Source organism: Protopterus annectens, chromosome 3.part0, assembly GCF_019279795.1.
Source record: "Protopterus annectens isolate FY-2018-M chromosome 3.part0, PAN1.0, whole genome shotgun sequence".
In the NCBI taxonomy this organism is placed as follows: domain Eukaryota; kingdom Metazoa; phylum Chordata; order Ceratodontiformes; family Protopteridae; genus Protopterus; species Protopterus annectens.
The window spans coordinates 1,928,547,947-1,928,571,338 of record NC_056731.1 but is presented as its reverse complement, the minus strand read 5'-3'; the positions used below and the strand labels follow the sequence as shown (position 1 = coordinate 1,928,571,338).

Genomic DNA, 23,392 nt, shown 5'->3' with positions numbered 1-23,392 from the left:
ATTTTAGATTGCACTTTCAGAAAATGCTACAGAGAAGAAATAGTACAACATGAAAAACTGCTGAGACATAATAAATTCAGATGTTTCTGAGAGAGCACAGGGAATGCTTTTTTTCTGCAAGAAATTAACATTCCGTTTCATTTTTCCATCAAACCTTATCCTTTATAGTTTAATTACTGGTGAAAAGCAATGTACTACATACACATTTCATCATGGGAAAAGCAATGGTACTCAAACCAGTATATCAAAGGGTGCCCACAAGCAGCACTAAGCATTGAGGTACAGCCTACACCTTAACAACAGCCAATTTGAAGCTTGTTTGTTTTGGTGAATTGGGAGAAGGTAGATGTAATCCTTTACTACAATTTTTAGACAATGACAATCGTTGACAATGCAGACAATAAAAATCTGACTTTAACAGTTTGCAAGATTATGTAATTACTTCTTACCGAAACACTTGTAGGTTTATTGGCTATAGAATGAATAATAACAGAGAAGATGGTTTAAACGAAATGTGAGATTAAGTGGCTTATCTGACAGGACTCTTTAGCAAGGTAATTAAGGAGGTAAAAAGGATAAAGTGTAAAATGTAGCTTACACGTGTTCCAGTAATATCATTGACAATAAACAGTAAAGAAGAGTTTATACTGGAATTCATAGTAAGCAAACTGGGGAGAAAATGTTAATAAAAGGATGTATAACAGAGGTTTAAAAGAAAGAATGGCCATCACAAGGACAATACAAGGAAGCCCCCATCATTGCATATTACACTGACCTCAGCGAAAGAACAGCCAGTGTAGACAGAATTGAGAGTAAAATGTGATACAGAAAGTGCACACCGTGATTAATGATATTGTTGTTGGATTAGAACAGGAAAATTGGAAAATGACCGGCATATGAATCTGGAGCAAAGCATGGAATGCAAGGGGCAGTAAAAACCAGTGCATTGCAGAAAAAGTGCATGACATGATAATAATGTGACTAGATATGTTAAGCTGAGGTCATGCAAAAAGAAACTAAGATGCAGGAATCATGGAATATATTAAGGCCATCAGCAGCAGAAAGATCGAGAGATGTAGTAACAGTGCTGATGAGTGGCAAAATAGCAACAGTATGGGGTCACAGTGTTCATCTCAGAAAAATTACATTTCAAAAATGTGCTGATGAGTTAGAAGCAGTCTAGACAAAGGTGGATAAGGTGGCATAGGGTCTGTGTTTGGTCCTGTACACAAAGGTTTAATGACTCAATAAATAAGCATATACAAATAACACAAACAGTGACAAAAATGGACGCTTCAGGAAAACAGTTGCATAAATAAATTATAAGCTGAAGGTATTTTTTTTTTAGAAAATACAGTGTTGGGGGACATAAGGAAGTGTAACAAAATGAAAAGTATTGACTCCTGAGAGGTGTGATGCACTATTTGTTTACTTACACAGGTGAACGTTCTGCAGTGGCCTTGCAGCAGCCAGAAACATTCAAAAAAATGCATGTGGTTATGTACATTGAGATGGCTGTACAAAACATTGGATTTAGCACCCTTAGACTGATGATTTGCCATTTATTTTTATTTTTATTTATTTATTTGCTTTTGCTGACCGGGAAAGCCCACTGAGCTGAAATGAACCCATTTTCAGTGGAGGCCCGGGAAGAAAAGCTCCATAACAGAATACAAGATAATAGAAATATATTAAACAACAGTATCTAGAATATAGCTAAGTTACAAAAAGTGTATCAAACAGGAGAATAACTTGGAACATTGTACAATTTGACAGCTATTAGTTAAGGAGTAAACCTTGATTCATGGCATGCTATACTAAGAAATGTGTGCCGCTATCAGATTGTATTTCTAACCTGGCTTGGTAATAATGAAAAAATTTTTTGAGTTCCATATTGTCTTACCTGTTGAGTTCAGAAATAGACCTAATGAGTTCATAAACAGATATTATTTTTAATTGAAAGTTAGTAAAAATGCTGTTATGTCTTGCAAAGAAGACTACGTATTCCTTGGAAAAGTTTAAAGGGATAATAGTGATAGCAAATGGCTCACTGTACGTTAAAAAGTACATGGAACAGTATGATAGACATATAAAATGTAGACAGAAGCCTGAGAAAAAGCCCTTGTCTGGAAAACTGTGTTTCATGCCAGGGATTATCTTATGCCATTGAAATGTGAGCTCAGTTTGAAAATAAAATGTGCTCAGATATTCTTGACTGTCTCATCTTATCATTCTGTAAATTATTCTATCATTATCTACAAAAGTTTTAGCATTGCTTCCTTTCCTTTTCTCTTTCTCTCTGCATTTCTTAAATTCTTATTTGCTTCTTCATTTATCTGCCAGCCCTCACTTATTATTTCCCACAAATACAACACAGCCATAATATCCTTTCAGTCCTACAGACATATATACTTTCAATTAAAAAATACATGTATACGAGTACAATTTACACATATAACGCGGTATGCTTTTTCTCCTTTTTCTGTTCAAGTCGTCACATTTGTGTGTTTTACACCCCTTTCATTTCCTAGTTTGCTGACTAGCTTATACATTTTTCCATACAAGAACACCAGCAAAAAAAAAAAAAAAAAAAAAGAAAAGAAAATAAAGAAAGAAACTTAGAGATTAAGGCAGGTATTTGTAGTCATTTGCACAAATGCATTAGGGGTATCCCTGATGTTTATGAATGAATGTAGCAAAGGTGAGTTCACAGAAGCCATTTATGCTAATATAAAAGGCCTTAAGTGTAATGAGATGCAAATGAGAAATTCTGATAAGTGGTGTATGCTAATGAGGTATTCTTGTAATTAATATTTAATCCCCCCTCTCTACGCGTGGCTGCTGAGCAATCCCTGGTGTCTACATTCTGGATACCAATCTGCTCAAAGATTTTATACTCACCTTTTCCACTTCTGGTTGTGCCCTATTGGACTCCAAAGACCAGCTAAATCCACCTACCTAAACCTGCTTGGGTATTTCCTTACCTGGGTAATCTAAAAGCCACAGCAACTAATATTCTGCTCAAAGATTTTATACTCACTTTTTCCACTTCTGGTTGTGCCCTATTGGACTCCAAAGACCAGCTAAATCCACCTACCTAAACCTGCTTGGGTATTTCCTTACCTGGGTAATCTAAAAGCCACAGCAACTAATATTCTGCTCAATGATTTTATACTCACCTTTTCCACTTCTGGTTGTGCCCTATTGGACTCCAAAGACCAGCTAAATCCACCTACCTAAACCTGCTTGGGTATTTCCTTACCTGGGTAATCTAAAAGCCACAGCAACTAATATTCTGCTCAATGATTTTATACTCACCTTTTCCACTTCTGGTTGTGCCCTATTGGACTCCAAAGACCAGCTAAATCCACCTACCTAAACCTGCTTGGGTATTTCCTTACCAGGGTAATCTAAAAGCCACAGCAACTAATATTGTATGTTACAAACTAAATAAATTTTTGTTTTTCTGTTAAGTACTTTATGTATATACTAGACCCCTATACTTCCTAGGTGTACTAGTTAAACTGCCATATCTGCCAGCAGCCATCCCCCCCCTGTATTTTTTTACTATTGTTGCTCTCCACTATCTGTCTCTATGATACTGCAGCCCACAATCTGTATTGTAGTACCCCTCTAAACTCTCCCTTCTCCATTACTTTTCTTTTTATTTTTATCCAACTACTGCGATCTCTTTACAAGGCACTTACAGGCTTTGGCCACTAGATGGCAGTCTATACCTACCTCTAATCCCACTTTATTTCTCTTCTTTCTCCCTAAATTAACTCTTTCACGCTTGTTGCACTCTTCTCCTTTACCATCTTCTTCCATAGTCCTTTATACCTTGCACCTATCTCCTTCCATAGTCTTTATAAACCCTTTACCTAACCCTCCTCTCCACCTCTACTACTCCTAGGTTAAAGCTTACTCTCCCAGGTTTCCCCTCTATTCTACTTCCCCCTTCCTTAGACTCTCAACTTCTGCCTTTTGACTTACTGCCTCCTGTTCTTACCTTCCACCTTACTGATTGTTTCTTCTCACTGCTTTCACCTTACCTGGGCCTGCCCCACTTCGTTCGCCCTATGGGCTCACTCCGCTCCCCTACCCTACCCAAAATTCCCACCCACCCCCAGTGGTCCTAGCCATATACCTCACTTAATCATTCCCCTTTTTTCTTAACCAATCACACAGCTCCACTTCACTAAGCCACTCCCCTATCTCTTTCTTATCTAATTAGTTCACATTACCACTCATATGAACTACTTCTATCTTACCTATCCTTACCATCCTCTATACTAACTACCTCCCATTTCACCTCCTTTTCAACCTCCATTAATTTATTTCTTGTATATTATAAACCTCCCTCATTCTCCTAAAACACCCTTATCTTTTTTCAACCTCACCAACTCACACAAGCTAAACTCACCTACATCTACTCACCACCATGGCCCCAACTCTCACAACTAATTTCACACACATGTTACTTTTAACTACCACAATAGTCTCACTGACCACACCTTATTCTCTCACCTTCTTTGAAAATCTTACTCTACTTGAACAAAATCAACATTTCCAACAAACTTTATCATCTTCTTTCATCTTCACCCTTAACCACAGTAACATCACCTCTACCTCAAATTATATAATACCAAAATATCACAGAACAACTCATGTGACATACTTCTCTATCAAAAAAATTCTTAACAATTCCCACAAAATCTTTAAATTCCCACATTATCTCCAATATCTCCTCTACTTACATGGGGATATTCATCCAAACCCTGGTCCCACCAATGACAATAACAATAGCCTTGATGATGTAACTTTACCTAAACATTCTATACTAGCTAAAGCACCTAATTCCCTTCTGATAGCCCACCTTAATATTAGAAGTATCCACAATAAAATTTCCCACCTGCACGCACTCCTGGATTTACACTCATTTGATATTCTATGTCTTACAGAAACCTGGCTAAAACCTGCTACCCTAGACCATGAAATTACCCCTCCAGGTTATAGTATCCTTAGATGTGACTACAAAACCAAAAAAGGTGGAGGCATAGCCATTCTCTATAAATCTAATCTCCAGGTTTCCCTCTTTAATGAACTACCATCATTAGATGCCAAATCTGAAATGTTGTCTACCAAACTCCAAATAAACAACTCCAAATCTATCTACCTAATTTGTTTGTATCTTCCCCCTGGTAAAAATACTACTATTCTCGAAAAATTACTTAATTACCTCTCTACCCAACTACCACAGGAGACCATTGTACTGGGTGACTTCAACATAGACTGGCTTACCTGCAATTCCCTAAACCCTACTAACCACTTAAATCTTTTTGGATTCACTCAACTTATAACCACTCCTACTAGAATCCACAAACCTAACAGGAATGAATCTACTCTTGACTGGATCCTTATTAATAACCACCCTAGCAATTATACTCCAGGAACCCTTCCCGACAATATCAGTGACCATATGCTCACTTACATAATCAGACAAAAACTTCATATCCCAACTACTCATAATCTCAAAACTTCCCGCTCAAAAAAATTCTTTAACCCAGATAGTTTTCTTAACGAATTGCAAGCATGTGACTGGTCACCACTGACCCATCTTGAACTTGATGAGGCTGTGACCTACTTCAACACTAACTTTCTTCAAATACTAGACTACCACGCACCTTACCACTCCACTAGAATAAAAACCAAATCTGCCCCATGGCTTACTAAACAAACTAAGCAAAAATGCTCCTTAGAAACAAAATATGGGCTAAATGGAGGGCTACCAAATGCCCATCTGATCACCTCCTCTTTAAACAATTAAGAAATGCCACCAAGAAGGACACTCTTAGAGACAAAAAAGACTTCTACCTTCACCTCCAACAATCCACTCAACAAACTCCACAAAAATTTTGGTCAGGGTTAAACAAACTTCTTCAGCCAGGTCACTCTACTACTCCTGCCCCATTAGGTTTCAACCATAATAATTCCAACCTGATCCCTGATGCCTTTAATAACTACTTTACAGAAGCCATTCAATCCCTAGCCAATTCTCTTCCTCCACCTACTGCCTTCCCACCTAATACCTCCAAGACTTCACCTCCTACCTTTCATATACACCCTGTTCCTACATCTCTTATCTACAAGCTACTTAAAAAACTGAAACCTTGCACCCCTTCTGCTGACCATCTCCCATCTGAATACCTATAAATTGCCGCAAAAGCTATAGACTACCCCATATCTATCCTTATTAACAGAACTATCTCTGAAGGCAAAATCCCTACCATATGGAAAGTATCCCACATCATCCCTCTACATAAAGGTGGATCTTCCATAGAGCTTTCTAACTATAGACCTATTGCCTTACTCTTCCATTAGCCAAGATAATGGAAAAATGTATTCACAAACAACTACTCAACCACTTACTACAAAATAATCTACTAGCCAACTGCCAACATGGCTTTAGACCATTCCACAGCACAACAACTGCCCTTCTATCCTTCACTGACTCTATAAATAAAAATCGTACATTAACTCCTTTTCCTCTGCGCTGTTTATAAACCTGTCAAAATCCTTTGATATGGTTAACCATAACTTACTTCTACATAAACTAAAGTATAATTTTCTTGATCCACTAGCATTACAATGGTTTAGTTGTTATCTTCTAAACAGACAGCAAGCAGTACTTTGGGACAACAAACTGTCTTCATTACTTCCAGTAAATATTGGAGTCCCACAAGGCTCTATCTTAGGTCCCCTTCTTTTTTCCATATTTATCAACAACCTCCATATGAACATACCTCAAGCCACCTGCATCCAATATGCAGACGACTCTACCTTAATCTGTACTGCTAAGAACATAGCCTCCCTCCAGTCCCTAACCCAAACTGTTTTCCAAATTGTAGAAAACTGGTTTTTGCAACATTGCCTCCTGCTAAATCCCAAAAAAACAAAACTACTGCTTTTTACTCCATCTCACAAATCACCCACTCCATTCTTCTCTATTACCTCTAACAATGCTACAAACATAACCCCTGATACTACCACCCGCCTACTAGGTGTTAAAATTGATAACTGTCTTAACTATGATGACCATATTAACTCCACCATAAAGACTGTTAACAAAAAACTTGGAACCCTCTATAGAATTAAACCCTTCCTTATCCCCACAGCCAGGAAAACTATTGCCCAAACCCACCTCATTTCTACCCTTTTCTATGCCTCAGCTATATATACAAACCTATCTAAAAATAATATCTCAAAACTTTCTACCTGTTATAATAGCATAGCTAGATTTATCACAAGCTCTCCATTTCAAACTCACCATTGCCTTAACCTTAAACAACTAGGATGGCTAGAATTGCAGAACCATATACTCTGTCAACAGTTGCTTATCACTCAAAAGATCCTACACCACCCCAGTAACACCCCTATCCTCACTAATCTGATTGCACCATATAAAAACCTAGCTACACTACGTTCTGCTAATAAACTCCTGGTCTCATCAGTTAAATCTAACAACAAAGCTGGTGACTCACTTTTCTCAAACACTACAGGTAAAAACTGGAATCAGCTCACTCCTGAACTTTCTACTCTAGCTTCTACTTCTCTATTCAAAAAGCATATTAAAGAACATCTTAAAACTCAGTGGCTTTGTCCTTGTGCTAACCCAGACTGAAACTTTTCCCCTCCTGCTCATACCCCTTCCCCTCTCCCCTTACCTATATCCTCCAAATCTACTGATTTCTCTTTTTTTCTCATAGTAATAGGATAAATGTAAGGACCTGACCCTGTTTGCCCATACCCAGCTTGTGCTTAGTGTACTTGTTATTGTTTACTTAGTTTAATCTTTTAACATAATGTCTTTAGTCAATTGTACCTCTGTACTGTTATTATACATGTCATTGTTATATATTGTTAACTTTGTTAGTGTTCATGCTTGGAGCTTTTCTCCCCGGGCCTCTACTGAAAATGGACATTTATCCAGTTAGACTAGCCCGGTCAACAAATGTAAAATAAATAAAAATAAAATAAATAAAAATAGGCAAGTATCCATGCAGTACATACATCTCTAGTTAAATGCAGTGCTTCACCTTTCATATTATTGCTGCAATCCACAAACTTGTTCCCAGACATCCCTTTCGTAGTTTGTCTATGTAGGCACAAGCACCAAATGAAACATTTCTCCCTCCAATCCGTTCACCAATATGTCCAAGTATGCACAAGCATCAAAGTGAAACACTTCCCCCATTGACCCCTTCAGCAATATGTCCAAGTATGTACAAGCATCAATGTGAAACATTTCTCCACTAGCCCCTTCAGCATTATATGCACAAGAATCAACGTGAAACTTTTCCCCAGTGATCCCGTCAGCATTATATCCAAATATGCACAAGAATCAACGTGAAACATTTCCCCAGTGATACCTTCAGCATTATATCCAAATATGCACAAGCATCAAAGTGAAACATTTCCCCACTGATCCTTTCAGCATTATATCCAAATATGCACAAGCACCAAAATGAAACATTTCTCTCAACGGCCCCTGCAGTAGTCCACCCTTGTATGCACAATCACCAAAATGCAGAGAAATCCTGATTTCTGACTTGCTTATCTGAAAGCAGAGTTTCACAATATGGAGATTACACTTTATATAGCACTAACACTGGCCTTGTAGTACAGCTGTTATACTAATGAGGTTATTTAATATGACTACCTCTGAATGCAATCATAAGAACTTGCACTATCACACTCAAGCAATATTAGCCTGCCTGTCTCTTCTCATCAGGGGGTCTATATCTTTGTCAGAGCCACATAGAAAAGAAGGAAGCATAGGAGGTGGAACAAATTCAGAGGCAGTACATTATAATGATGACAGCCTGAATGGCACATTAACAATGGCTAAAAGTTTGGGATTTGTTTTCATATAAATATGGAAAACTAAGAAAATTTGAAAGTAGTTCTTAAGGTATTCCAGACTGAATGTGTTAAAATGTGAAAAGGGTCATGTATTAACAACTTGAAGAAAGGGATGAGAGAAAAAGTGATGAGTTTAATAGTTGATGTAAGGTAAGCTATAGTTATCCCACTCCACAAGGGGAGGAGAGAGAGAGGAAACTACCGTCCCATCAGTCTGACGAGCCTTATCTGCAAGGCCATGGAGCGTATTATCATGGAACTTATAAACAAAGACATTGGCAACCTTCAAACACTGGACCCCACACAGTTTGGGTTCGTGAAGTGCCGATCTTGTCTCCTGAACCTGATTGACTTCTTCGAATCAGTCTCCAGAGCCATGGACAAGGGTAAGGTGGTCCACACAGCCTATCTAGACGTTGCCAAGGCCTTTGACACCATCCCCCACTTTGAAATCATAGATAAACTTACTAAGCTGGGCATTAATCCTTATGTCACCCAATGAGTAGCTAACTGGCTTACTGATAGAACCCACACTGTAAAAGTAGCTGACTCCAAATCCAGCTCCAGACAAATGACAAGTGGAGTACCTCAGGGCTCAGTCCTGGGACCGCTCTTGTTTGGCATCTACTTCTCGGAAGTACAGGCCAACACTAAGGGACTCTGGCTAACAAAGTTCGCAGATGACTGCAAACTGGGAGCCATCATTGAATCCACAAATGATGTGGATACTCTACAAAGGGGCCTTACAGAAACAGATGCTTGGTGCCAGAGCCATGGGCTCAAGCTCAATGCCAAGAAATGTATAGTTATCCCCTTTGGGAAAAAACATGTACCCGTGAATTACCATATAGGTGGCAGTACACTAAACACCGAAAGTGTGATAAGAGACTTAGGGACAGAGGTGGACAGTGGTCTCACCTTCAATAACCACAGCGCCACAACAGTCAGAAAATCCTTCTATGTGGCATACCTCATCACTAAGGGCTTTTCATCCAGAAAAAAGGAGGTCACTGTCCCACTGTACTCATCCCTCATTAGACCCATTATAGAATACAATGCCCAGTTTGGTATGTAACTCTCAAGATATCTGCAACAACTGCAAAGGCTGCAGAAATACCTCACTAAAAGAATCACAGACTAAAGCAGATGGCCTACGCTGACCACCTTAAAAAACTCCAGCTATACTCTGCTGCATATCATCTACTCAGAGGCGATCTCTTCTTAACATACAAGGCCATCTCAAACCCAGAGCTGTTGGACATGCTACACTTAAAGAAATCCCAATCCCTCAGAGCCACAGGCTCCAGGTATCTAAACCTTGTCATCACAATAAACAAAACATGCTGGTTGGATAGGTTCCTGACCCAGAGACTCCCCAGACTCTGGAATAGATTGCCCATACATGTCAAGCAGTGTGCCTCTTTGGCCCTCTTCAAAAAGAACCTTGAAGATTGGATAGGAGAAAGGAAATTCACCTCAGGGATCACGTCAGTCACCCTGCTAGACAGGGGTCCAGGGAAGTAAATAGTGTGGGAAGAAATAGCCAGGGAATTGTTATGGCTAGGCTTATATAGCCTAGTACCAGCTTATGAACCTATGAACCTATCAGGTTAGAGGAAAACAGGTTAAGTTAGACAGGCCATGCAAGAGAAAATGTTTATAATTACAGGCAAGACTTGCCAAAGAAGTAAAGTATTTGTAAAGGAAATTGGTTGAGTACAATGGACTGAAGAGATATTTATTTTTATTTATTTATTTGCTTTTGTTTAGCAGGAAAGTCTGTCTGGGAACTGAAATGCCCATTCTCAGTGGAGGCCCAGGAAGAAAATCTCTAAAACAAGGATAGAAATAAATTTTTGACAATTCAAAATACAAATGATCAACAAACATTATTTACAAAGCATATCAGATTAAGGAAATACATGTTTTCAAGATATTGTGAGTTGAATCAAAAACACTATATTAATACACTTTCATATTATCCGTAGTGGACAGAATTAGGATTTCATCCTTCAAACTATTGGTGTGGTACTGCTCCATAGTTTATTAGTTGCCAGGTGATATTTTAAGGTGGATTTGTATTGTTGCAGGTTATTTAAAAGTTGGATGTGGTTTGGTAGTTTTTTATAAGCCTTGGAGATGGCGACAAAGAATAGCAAGTCACCATAATAATCATTAGATTTATTAGCAAAAGTTAGTTTAAGTTCTGTGGATCTTAGGGTTCTATTTGGTACATGCCTTCGGATGAGATTCGACAGCTAGGGTGTTTTCAGTAGATGGTGAAGTATTTTGAGTGCTGTGAGTAGCTGGGGGAGGGTAATGTGTTGAGCTAGTTCAAGCCTTTTGAGGGTATTGAGCACCGTGCAGTTGTGGGAACAGTTTGGGAAGCTGCAGGTGAATTTTCTAATTTTGTTGTAGGTGCTTTCTAGTTTGTGTTTGGTGGAAGAGTTGAGATTTGTAAATATTGTTGAGGCATATAGAAGACTAGGAAGGAGAAGGGAGGTGTCTGCTATTTTTTAATATGATCACTTAGCAGGTGGTTTGCTCTGTAATGAGAGCCTAATTTGCAATGGTTCTTTTTGACTGCAGTGTCAATGTGAAGATCAAATTGTAACTTCTTATTAATGATAACTTGGGTGGCACAGTGGCAGTGGATACTGTTGTTACCTCACAGCAGGAAGTTTCTGGGTTCAATTCTCGGCTAGGGTGCCTTCTCTGTTGAGTATGCATGTCCTCCCTGTGTTCACATAGTTTTCCTCCAGGTGCTCTGATTTCCTCCCACACTCCAAAGACAGGCAGTGGTCTTAAACATGAACTGTTTATTCATCAGCAGCATGTGTGTGTGTGTGTGTGTGTGTGTGTGTGTGTGTGTGTGTGTGTGTGTGTGTGTGTGTGTGTGTGTGTGTGTGTGTGTGTGTGTGTGCAGTATGGAAGAACTATGCAGCAGGGCTAGCCAGATGGTGGTGTAAACCTTGACCCTAAATGATTATGAGTGTTAAAGTAATACCCTGAACTCATGTGCAAGAATGGGAAAAGGGGTGATGGATGGATGGATGTATTAATGATAACTCCTAGTAATTTTGTGTTGGTGAAGTTTTCAATATTTGGGTTGTTTGAGGAGATAATTTTAAGGTCGGTGTTGTTTTGATTTATGTTATTAGGAAGGAATGGAATTAGTTTGGTTTTGTTTGGTGTTTAAGAGCAATTTATATTTATTTAGCCAGTTTTCTATAGTCGTGAAAGTTTCCTGTATAATGATTTCTAAGGTAGGAAGATTTGGGGTTAAGCAAACTAAAGTTGAGTCATTAGCATATTGTATTATGTTTGTGAGTGCTGATTCCCTGTACAAGTTATTAACTTATTAACACTTATGTGATGTGTAATGTCACACCTCTAGCACCCTACACATGTCCTTGCATTCCACATCATTTTCTGAAAAATCACCATTGAAAGCATAAGATAAACAAGTGTCAATATTTTGTGAACAATAAAAGTTGTTAGTAATGTTATCTGTAAAAATATTCTTTGTATTGATAATAGCTGGTGCTTTTATTTATTTATGTATTTATTTACATTTGTTGACCTGGAGTGTCCGACTGGACGTGGGTCCATTTTCAGCAGAGGCCCGGGGAGAAATGCTCCACAGTTAAAATATACAGACAGTAGTTACACTGGATTTACACAGCAATTAACAATTTGATTAGCATAGCAATTAACAATTACAAACATAGTTGCAGATGAAGAACATAGTACATCAGTAGACAACTAGAATCTTTATCATCTGCGAAGTACATAACAGACATTAACAAATGTTACAATAAGAAGTTCCTGCTGTATAATAAGTACTAGGCTTATGAGCATCTGAGCTTGCTATAATCAAGGTAGTTAATGAGGTGGAAAGAAAGGTAGTGGGTGGATAGGGTGGGTGATATTAGAGTGGGAGTTGCAAGGGCATAGCCAGCATGTTTTTAGGTGCGCTTTTAGTAAAGTTTTGAAGTGGGTGCATGACAGTACGGAGGTAATTGTGGGTGGGAGGGAGGTCCATAATTTGGCTATGGCGCAAGAGAATAGTGCTTCCCCAGCAGAGTTATTGGCTTTAGTGATCTGCAAGTGATTTTTGTTGCTGGATCTTAGTGGTCTGGTGGTGCGATAGGGTTGGAGTAGATTCCGGAGGGATGGAACATTTAGTGGATGGTTTACTAGTTTGTGGGCGAGTGTAAGTTGACACCATTGAAGGAGGTGAGGGAGTTCAAGCCAGCTCAGTTTAGCAAATGAGAGACAGTGGTGACTACGGTAGGATGCCCTTATGGTGAATTTGGCGATTTTGTTGTAGCAGGTCTCTAGCTTGTTTAGATCGCATTGTCTTAGGTTAGTATATACTGGAGAGGCATAAAGTAGGGTGGAGATAAGGTGGGAATTTGCTACTGAAATCTTTGCTGCTTTGGTGAGAAGTTGCTTATTTCTGTATAATGCTCCTAGTTTTTTGTGGACTTCTTTTATGGTCATGGATATGTGAATGTCAAATTTTAGTTTATTGTCTATTTCCACTCCTAGCAATTTGGTGTGTTCTGTTGGGTGTATAGTGGTATTGTCTTTTGCTGTGATGTTAAAGTGAGAGTTGTTTTGAGTATGTTTGGTGGGTTGGAAGATGAGTAGTTTAGTTTTGTTTGGGTTGAGTATTAACTGGGCATTGGATAACCAAGTTTCAACAGAGGAAAAGGTTTCCTGTGTGACTTTTTTGCAGTTTGGGTAGGGACTGGGCTGAGCAGATGATGGTTGAGTCATCTGCGTATTGTATGAGTGTGCCATGTTTGGTGGCAGAGTCTAGATTATTGGTGAAAATAGAGAAGAGTAGGGGTCCAAGGATGGATCCTTGGGGAACCCTATAGAGACAGGTAGTTGGGGAGATATGTCATTCTGCCATACAGCAGATTGTTGGCGGTTAGACAGGTAACTCCGAAACCAGTTGGTGACTGATTGAGAGAAGGATAGGTTATTGAGGACAGAGATGAGTTGTTTGTGTGTGACCATGTCAAATGCTTTAGATAGGTCTAGGAAAGTAGCAGAGGAGAGATAGCCATTGTTTTTATGCTGAAGGATAGTGTTAGTAAAGGAGAGTAAGGCAGTGGTGGTGCTATGGTTTGGTCGGAAACCATGCTGAGTATTGGAAAGGAGGCTGTAAGTAAGGAGGTAGTCTGAGACCTGAGAGTGAATGCATCGCAATGGTATTTTGGAGAGTGGAGAGAGAGAATAGCTATGGGGTGGTAATTGGTTAGTTCTGTGGCGGGTCCGCCTTTGTGGAGGGGAATTATATGTGATACTTTCCACAGTGTGGGAACGTAACTTTCTGACAGAGATCAGTTAATCAAGATGGATACTGGGTAGGCCAGAGCATCAGCTGCGATTTGTAGGTATTCACTTGGGAGGTTGTCTGCTGAATATTTGGTGGGCTTAAGTTTAGTTTAGAGTTTTTTATGTTGGAGGTAGGTACAGGAGAAAAGAAGAAGGCAGTGGGGAGATTACTAGTTGAAGGTGGGGGTTGGAGGGGAGGGGGGGTTGTGTTGTTTAGCTAGTGATAGTATGGTTTGTGTGAAGTGTGTGCTGAATGAGGAAGCAATATTTTCTGAGGAGTGAGGGATGTTAGGAGGAGGGGTACCGACTTTACCTGGGTGGAGGATGGAGTTTATGGAGGACCAGAATTGTTTGGGGTTGTGTTGGGAGGAGTCTAGGGCAGACTGGTAGTATTGGAATTTGTCCTGTTTTATTAGCTTTTTTGACTCTGTTGCGTAGTTCTAGGAATTTCTGTCTAGTTGAGGGGGTTTTGGTTTTGCGCCAGTGCTTTCATAGTCTTTCCATAAATACTATAACATATAACGCACACAAACCCAGAATTATATTTTTTGCCAAACTTTCACAAACACATTGCCATATCTCAGTAACTATATAATGCTGGCATATATTGTTAGAACACTACTGTCAACCAGAGAGAAGTTTCACATGGCAGCTAGAAATTCGTCTCTGTGTGCATGTTTACTGAGATATTTACAGAATATGAAAACACACATTTCATTGTATAATCAAGAATATAAACAACATTGAATATCTCTCAAAATGTGCAAATTACAGTGCAAATGTCAGTGAGTTTTCTTCAACAGCATCTAAGCTTTTGCCTGATGCCATACAATTATTTTAAGTCACTTGGTTTTTGAATTATTAAGTGTATATGGAAATATTGGTTATTTTCATAATTACTAACAAACAACTAGCAATATCTCCCATATACCATGACACAAATGGATATGGACAATGAATGTTCCTGTTTCCCAGAATGCCATTTCACACCAAGTGTGTAGGTCTTTCAGTTATGAAAATATGAAAACATGAATAGTAAGTGGCAAATAGTGATTTATTTCTCTACAACAGGACATCTTACAGTAACAGTCTTAGTGTCATTTTGTTAACATGTTATTGCCATTTCTAATATTGCCTAATATTAGCTGATGAGTGACTTAATTAAAGACAACAGACGCAAAAAAGTTCTGGATGCCATATGGAGTTATGGGTGTTAACTGGAAGTATACAAAAAAGGCACTATAGGCTTGAATGAGTTAATGAAGATATTGAAAAGTATTGGCTTAACTATGGAGCCTTGGGAGACTCCTGTAATGACTGGAAGGAACGTGGAGTGGGAGTCATTCCATTTTACAGACTGGGTGTGATCTGAACTAGCTAACTGAGGGAGTTGTGAGGCCTAGAAGATTTAGTCTTTGGAGGGGAAGTTAATGTGAGACCATGTCGAAGGCTTTTGATAAATCCAGGAAAAGGATGGAATCAAAATGACCAGAGTTTTTACTTTGATTAATGGTATCTAGGACATGTAGTAGGGCAGTTTTGGTGCTGTGGTGAGGGTGGAACCCATGTTGGATAGGAGAAAGTAATTGGTTATCAAGTAGAAAGCTGAGGAGATATGATGTATGTATTTTTCATGTACTTTGGAGAGGGGGGGAAGGATTGCTGTAGGGCGATAGTTTGACAGTTTGGTGGACCTTTGTGTAATGGGATTATGAAGGAACCTTTCCAAATGCCTGGAATGTCATTTTCTGTAATGGATCTATTAATTAGGGTAGATACAGGGAAGTAAATGGTATCAGCAATTATACCAAGGTATTCGGAGGACAGGTTGTTAGGCTCTAGTGTTGTGGGTTTCAAGTTTTTTCTTGTATTTTTTGATGGCATTTGTTTGTATGGTTGTTAGCTTCAGTTGGGGAGATGAGTTATGGCCATTGGGGGTTAGGTGGGATGGATATAGGTTATTATTGTGTGAGGTAATTAGAGTACTGGATAGGACATATTTCTTGAATTTGTCTGCAGTGTCCATGCTGGTTTCTGTTGGGAAAGGATTTGGGTTGAGTTTTGACTAGTTTTAAAAGGTTGTTTAAATTTTTCCAAAAAACTTTTTTAATTGTTTTTTTCTGTGTGTGTGGTCTGATTTGTGGAGAAGTAGTTACTTTTATCATAATGAACTTGTGCCTTAGTGTGATTTCTGAGCATCAATATCTGTCTAGGAGGGACTGGGATCTAGTCTTGTGCTACTGTTTCCAGACTTTATTTCTGTCTCTCATGAGTTGTTTAATTTGAAAGGTTAGCCATGTGGCAGAATTTCTTTTCATTTTTTATGTCTCTGTGGGGCTTATTGGTTTAGTCTAGTTAGGGAGTTATTGAAGTGACAGACAGTTTCATCTAGACCCAGAGTTTTGTGTGTGGGGATGGTCTCAGTCCCATTTTAAGTGTGTCATTAAATATGGATTTATCAAAACTGTTTATGTTTCTCACAGAGTTGAAGTACAGGGGTTTGGGAGGGCTTGTGGTATTCTCTATTGATGTAGGTAGGGTGATGATTGCTAAGAGAGTCTGGAAGGGTGCTGGCAAGCTTAATCTTTCATGGTACATTCAGAGTATGCTGTCTAGTATGGATGTTTTTTTTTTTGGATACTTTGTCAAAGAGAGTTGGTTGTTGGACCAGGTGAGTGAACTAAGAGAGGTTAATATTATGGGGGGTAGAGTTAGGTTTGTTAGAGGTCCAATCTATGTTACGGTCACTGAGCAGGATGGTTTCTTGGTTGAAAGTAGATGATAAGTAGCTAAGTATGTTTTTGGTAGTCTTGCCATTTTTGGGGAGGGGGTATAGGCAGCTACAATGGTTACAGATGTCTGATTGTTTAAGTGGGTCCGGGCTATTAGTATTTCTTCATTGCTGGATTGTAAAATAGTTGGGAGGTGAGTATGGATTTGCTAGGTGGCTTGAAAGATAATGGCAACATCCCAAGCCTGTTTACCTATTCAGTCTTTCCTAGTGATGGTGTAACCGGGAGGAATTATTTCTTCAGCTTTATTTTCACATCTTAACCAGGTTTCAGTGATAACTAGGATATAGGCTTGCTGGAGATCAATCCACACATGAAAGTCTGATATCTTATTACAGATGGTTTGGGCACTGGGAATATACATTTTATAGTGGAGAAAGAAACTGGGGCTTGTGTTTTAGAGACTTGAGGAGGAGAGTATTTATGCAGGGAGTTTGGGTGGGTTGGATGCTGGGTTTGTTTAGGTGGGGCTGGTGTTGGGCCAGGGGTATACATCTCCACTCTGTATTAATTTATTGGGGTTGGTAGTGGAGTTTTTGAGGTTATGGAGAAGTTTAAGTTTTTTCTTGTATTTTTTGATGGCATTTGTTTGTATGGTTGTTAGCTTCAGTTGGGGAGAGGGGTTATGGCCATTGGGGGTTAGGTGGGATGGATATAGGTTATTATTGTGTGAGGTAATTAGAGTACTGGATAGGACATATTTCCTGAATTTGTCTGCAGTGTCCATGCTGGTTTCTGTTGGGAAAGGATTTGGGTTGAGTTTTCTGCCTAGTTTTAAAAGGTTGTTTAAATTTTTCCAAAAAACTTTTTTAATTGTTTTTTTCTGTGTGTGTGGTCTGATTTGTGGAGAAGTAGTTACTTTTATCATAATGAACTTGTGCCTTCGTGTGATTTCTGAGCATCAATATCTGTCTAGGAGGGACTGGGATCTAGTCTTGTGCCACAGTTTCCAGACTTTATTTCTGTCTCTCATGAGTTGTTTAATTTGAAAGGTTAGCCATGTGGCAGAATTTCTTTTCATTTTTTTATGTCTCTGTGGGGCTTATTGGTTTAGTCTAGTTAGGGAGTTATTGAAGTGACAGACAGTTTCATCTAGACCCAGAGTTTTGTGTGTGGGGATGGTCTCAGTCCCATTTTAAGTGTGTCATTAAATATGGATTTATCAAAACTGGTTATGTTTCTCACAGAGTTGAAGTACAGGGGTTTGGGAGGCTTGTGGTATTCTCTATTGATGTAGGTAGGGTGATGATTGCTAAGAGAGTCTGGAAGGGTGCTGGCAAGCTTAATCTTTCATGGTACATTCAGATTATGCTGTCTAGTATGGATTTTTTTTTTTTGGATACTTTGTATCTGCTTATTTTAAAACTGTCTCGCTATGTTAAACCCATTTAACATAGCAAAAACAGTAAAAAAAAAGCAACGGAGATCTTGCTTTCTGTTGCTTTTGCCCACAGCTCTGATGTACTGCGAGGCCAAGCAGTACATCAGAACTGCCTGGATGCCAGACATCTGCGGAAGGGCAGTAAACAGGCATTATACTATGCCATTATTTAAGAAAAGTAATAGTTTCTTTTCTTAAATAATGTCATGGTATAATAGCAATAACCCACTTCTGGGTGTGGGTAATGCTGTACCACAGTTGGCTTTATTTATCCCGGGCTTCAGCCTCGGGACCAAACCACGCCAACCATGGTAATCCAGCATTACCCACACCCAGTGCATTGCTATAGTATTTTCTTGCTCTATTAATGTCTTCTCTTGTTGTAAACTTTCCTGATAGTCAGAATACCTTTATTAATGTCTTCTCTTTGTTTAAACTTTCCTGATAGGCAGAATAATCAGAATGAGCATCTTGTCTGAGAGGCAAATTGGAAGGATATTCATACCCCTAGCAGTGCTGGGAGATAGCTAGTGCACCTATGTTGAGCAGCTGTATTCCAAGGACGATTTCAGATGAGTGCTCTATGAGTTGGATAGTGAGCAATATGGATCTAAGCAGGTAATACTATTGTGATGGATGTATGGGGTGTTTGAAATTTGTGGAAATAGTCCTGAGATGTAGCTGTGTCTTTAAAGAGGTTTGTGATGTCATTAAAAGTGGAGGAAAGCAAACTGGGTTTGAAAAGGTCCAGATTGATTGTCTCCCACATCATTCTCCTCCCATCCCCAATTTGCCAGACAAATTGGATCCCCACTTTTAATCCAACTGCTCTCCTCCCACATTTTAATGATGTGTGTGGATCTGATTTGGCTAGTCAGTTGGGGGTGGGAGGGGAGTGAAGTGGGCCACACCTCCCACTAATGTGGGAGACAATCAGTCTGGGTGTTCTCAAACCAAATGATCCTGCACATCCAGCCAAATAAAGGCAAACAAAGGGCCTGAGGCAGAGTTTTGCTGTGGCTGTTAAAAGATAGAAATGAAAAGTGAAGGTGTATCACTATAAACAAGTAATAAGGCAAATTCTGCAGAATGGGCAATAGTACAATGTGAAAGCAGCCCACAGGGGGAGATTACAACACTAAAACCACAGATAAGCAATTTATGCCCACTGTATCTGCAGTCTTGGCTGTGGCAATGTTCTTGATACTAAAGTTCTGTGAAATAGGATGTAAAAACAGCTGCTACAATTACCTAAAGTATTTAGAGTAGTAAAGAGGCAGACAGGGTAAACTACATGTGTCTCTGAATGCAGATGTGTAACTTTTCCCTTCACTGATGGGGGTGAGGTGTCATACTTAAAAGCAGCTTCTCCTCTGTACCTGAATTCCTTCTATTTTGTAGTATTATGGATGGCACCTATTACAAGGATAACAAAAGTTTTTAATTGTATTATCCTGCCATAACAATGAATTGCTACTCTCAAACACTTATACCAACCCTGTCTAGTGAAGAGAAAAAGGAAAGATCAGAAAATTAATGAAAGTAAGTATAAGGAATCATGCTGCTAGTAGGTGAAGAGGCCACATAGGCCAATGATGTGGAAAAACATATATTTACTTGGACAATTAGCGTATTAATAAGATGAAATGCTATATATATGTCTATATATAATATGCACATACATGATTTATCATCATTATCCTGAATCACAGGTGGTCAAGTCATCCTATGATTGATGTACTTCTGCGAATGTTGGAATGCTGAATTCCAGTATACCTGACATAAACACAGAACCACAAAACTCCCTACTACTCTGGACCCAGAAACAAGTGTTAACATGGGTCTAGAAGGGGGTGAGATTGGACAGTCAGGAATGTTGGTGCTCAGCATTCCATCGTTCGGGATGTAGGATATCGTACAAGTGGATTTGACCGCCTGTGATTCAGGATAATGATGGTAAACTTACATATATATATATATATATATATATATATATATATATATATATATATATATATATATATATATATATATATATATATATATATATATATATATATTTATTTATTTATTTAAGTATTGTGGTAAAAAGATGGATGAATGTATTAGGGGGCAGGAGGGCCTCAGGCTAAAGTACACTATGTTGCTAAAAAGAAAAAGAGGAGATAAAGTTATATTTGCAATAAAACAATATTTGCAATAAAACAATAACATGTTTAATTTCCTCTGCAAAAAGTCATAATCACCAGAAACAAAGTGCACTATTGTAGCAAACGCATGATTTTAAACATAGGATCATATTTTAGCATAAATGATTGATTACCTTGCAAGCCAGGTTCTCCACTAAGGCACACATTGAGTTCTTGAATAAGGTGGCAGCGGTCAAGGGACGCTTGGTCACTTCTGTAATGCTCAACTCTCCTTCAGGCCACATGCTTTTCAGGACAGGATTTGAGCTAAAAGAAGACACCAGAAAAGGAAACACTTGAGAAGTATGTCATAAGAAAAGTGAAATGAGCGTTAAGCAGTATATTAGATAATATAAGCAAATGCTTTATGCCAAAAAGGTCATCTGAGAATACTTCAGATGAATTTAGCAAAAGGGATGTAGATAAGAGAGGCTGTCATAAATGACATGACTTACAATCAAGAAAAGGCAGCATGTCTCAAGTAAGTAAGTCTTTCCCTTGTCAAGGAATGCACCTAAACATACAGGCTCAAGGCTGACAAGCCTGGCCAGAAAGGGAGCCTGAACCAGGTAAAATTCCATGGTTAATTCATTATTTGCATAGATATATCCTAATCAAGGGCAAATGATCTTATCAAGGTTAATGATCCATTAATAGATAAACTATGTACATAGGGTCAAATAATTTGTCCAGTGTTAATCTGATTAAGGCCATAGAGTTTCCTCACAGGGATAATTTTCCAGTACTACATGTAATGAGGCATACCTAAAATTTTAACTGCAATCAAGTCATATTATTGCTGGCCAAAGTTCTGGTCATATTCAGAATCTTGTGTAGGCTAAGACAGGTGAATGTTAATATCCTCTTCATAAACATTTGATATATTAATCATGTAACTTTCTCCTGGACACACTACTCTTAGTCAGAAATTCAGTTTTTTTCAAGAGGAATGTGACAATAGGAGGTACTGCCAGCCATGTCAGGAGAAGTAGGGCAGTGGATGTATAACATATGCCAGCATAGCGAGCTGGAATTTTGTAATCAATTATATGTCATTTGCATGTCAAACTGATTTGTAAAGCTGCTTGTGTTAAAATGTATCAACGGTGTGCCCTGCTGGAAAGAAAACAAATGTACATGCATTATTGTAACTGTCGAAATGTATACGTTGTAACACAGGATACTGGAACAGAAGAGGTTAATCTCAGTCCAGTGAACTTTAAAATATATCTGAAATTAAATTACGTCATGAGTTAAGCCATAAAGATGTTATCACACAGTTTTGAATGGAGCTAGAGACACAATGTCTGTGCTACAGAATAATGTTTTAATAAAATTAGCTAAAGGTCTAGTGTGTACTTTAGCACATAGATGCTAAACCCTGGCAGCTTCTAGTAATGGGGGATACTGTGGGAGTCAGATAACCACATCTGTATGATGTCATTCGGTAAGCCAGAAATAATATTTAGATATTAGTAGGAGATTGCTCTCAGTATTCTGTATTCTGTCTTGAATCTGACAACAAGGACCACTCACCTACATCATCTTTCCTTGCTCTATTCAGTAAGTAGGAACAGTAATTCCCTAGATTGTCAGGAAAATATAGTGAGAATAGTTAAGTATTGTTTTTCTGTAACTCTGTGACTCTTTCCAGCTGTGTTATTTTCAATAGTTCCTGTCAGTGAGACTCTGATGTTTACTGTAAATAGATATTTAGTATTTTCATGTTATTTTATTATTTATTATTAAATATATTTAAACTTTTCATTGTGGCTGGTCATTCATAGAAAATATTTAAACTTTGAGAGTATTTCATATATTTAATTAGTGCTAACTCTGACCTCTCCTGAAAGCCTTGCTGTTTAGTCAATATTACCATTTGTATTAATATTAAGTTTACTCAGTATAACTGGATACCCTTTTAAGAGCCATAAAGTAACTGAATGGTAGCAGTGAATCTACCTTATAGTCTGGGCAAAGTTGGTAGAGCGGGTAATCTGTGCCCACTTTTACCAAGTGTGTGTGTGTGTGTGTGTGTGTGTGTGTGTGTGTGTGTGTGTGTGTGTGTGTGTGTGTGTGTGTCTGTGCTGCATTTCGAGACTGAAGAATTATTTATTTATTTTATTTTACATTTGTTGATCAGGCTAGTCTAACCGGATATATGTCCATTTTCAGTAGAGGCCCGAGGAGATAAGCTCAGTGAAAACAAAAAATTCATATATACAATGCACATTACAGGTCAATACAGAATTATCAAAGAGGGCAGAATTAATATTACAGTGCAAAATGCAGGTACAATACATAATATAACAAAGAAGGCAGCTTATTGTATAATTATATTAATAAAAAGTTGTCACAATAAGAAGTATCCACAGAAGATGCAAGTAACATTATATAGAAGGAAAAGGTTTTGTAGTTATTAAGGAAATTAGAACTTAATGAGAAGTATAGGGTAGGCAGAGCCTAGTTAGAAGAGATAGCTGATTAGTCAGGCTTAGTACAGGGGCATAACCAGTGTGTTCTGAGGAAAAGTTTCAGCTTGTTTTTGAAAAGTGATATAGAGGAAAGTTCACTGAGAAGAAGGTTCCAGGATTTTCCGACAGTATTAGAGAAGAGAGAGTCCTCAGCCCTGTTGTTAGATTTACAAGTATTTACAAGAAGTTTATGTAATAATCGTAAGGTCTTCAGATTATTATAGGGGATGATGAGGGTAGATAGTATAGGAGTACTGGAAGGTTGGTAAAGGGTCTTATGGG

At 38.5% G+C, this 23,392-nt stretch overlaps 1 protein-coding gene across 1 annotated transcript in view; it reads right to left on the bottom strand.

Moving 5' to 3' along the window:
* Positions 1-23,392, bottom strand: part of LOC122797191 (unconventional myosin-Id-like) — a 2,023,191-nt gene that overhangs the window by 1,095,219 nt on the left and 904,580 nt on the right. Inside the window, exon 14 of the mRNA XM_044066013.1 lies at positions 20,771-20,903. Within this exon, the coding sequence (XP_043921948.1) occupies positions 20,771-20,903 (133 nt within the window). The remainder of the gene's footprint in view (positions 1-20,770; positions 20,904-23,392) is intronic.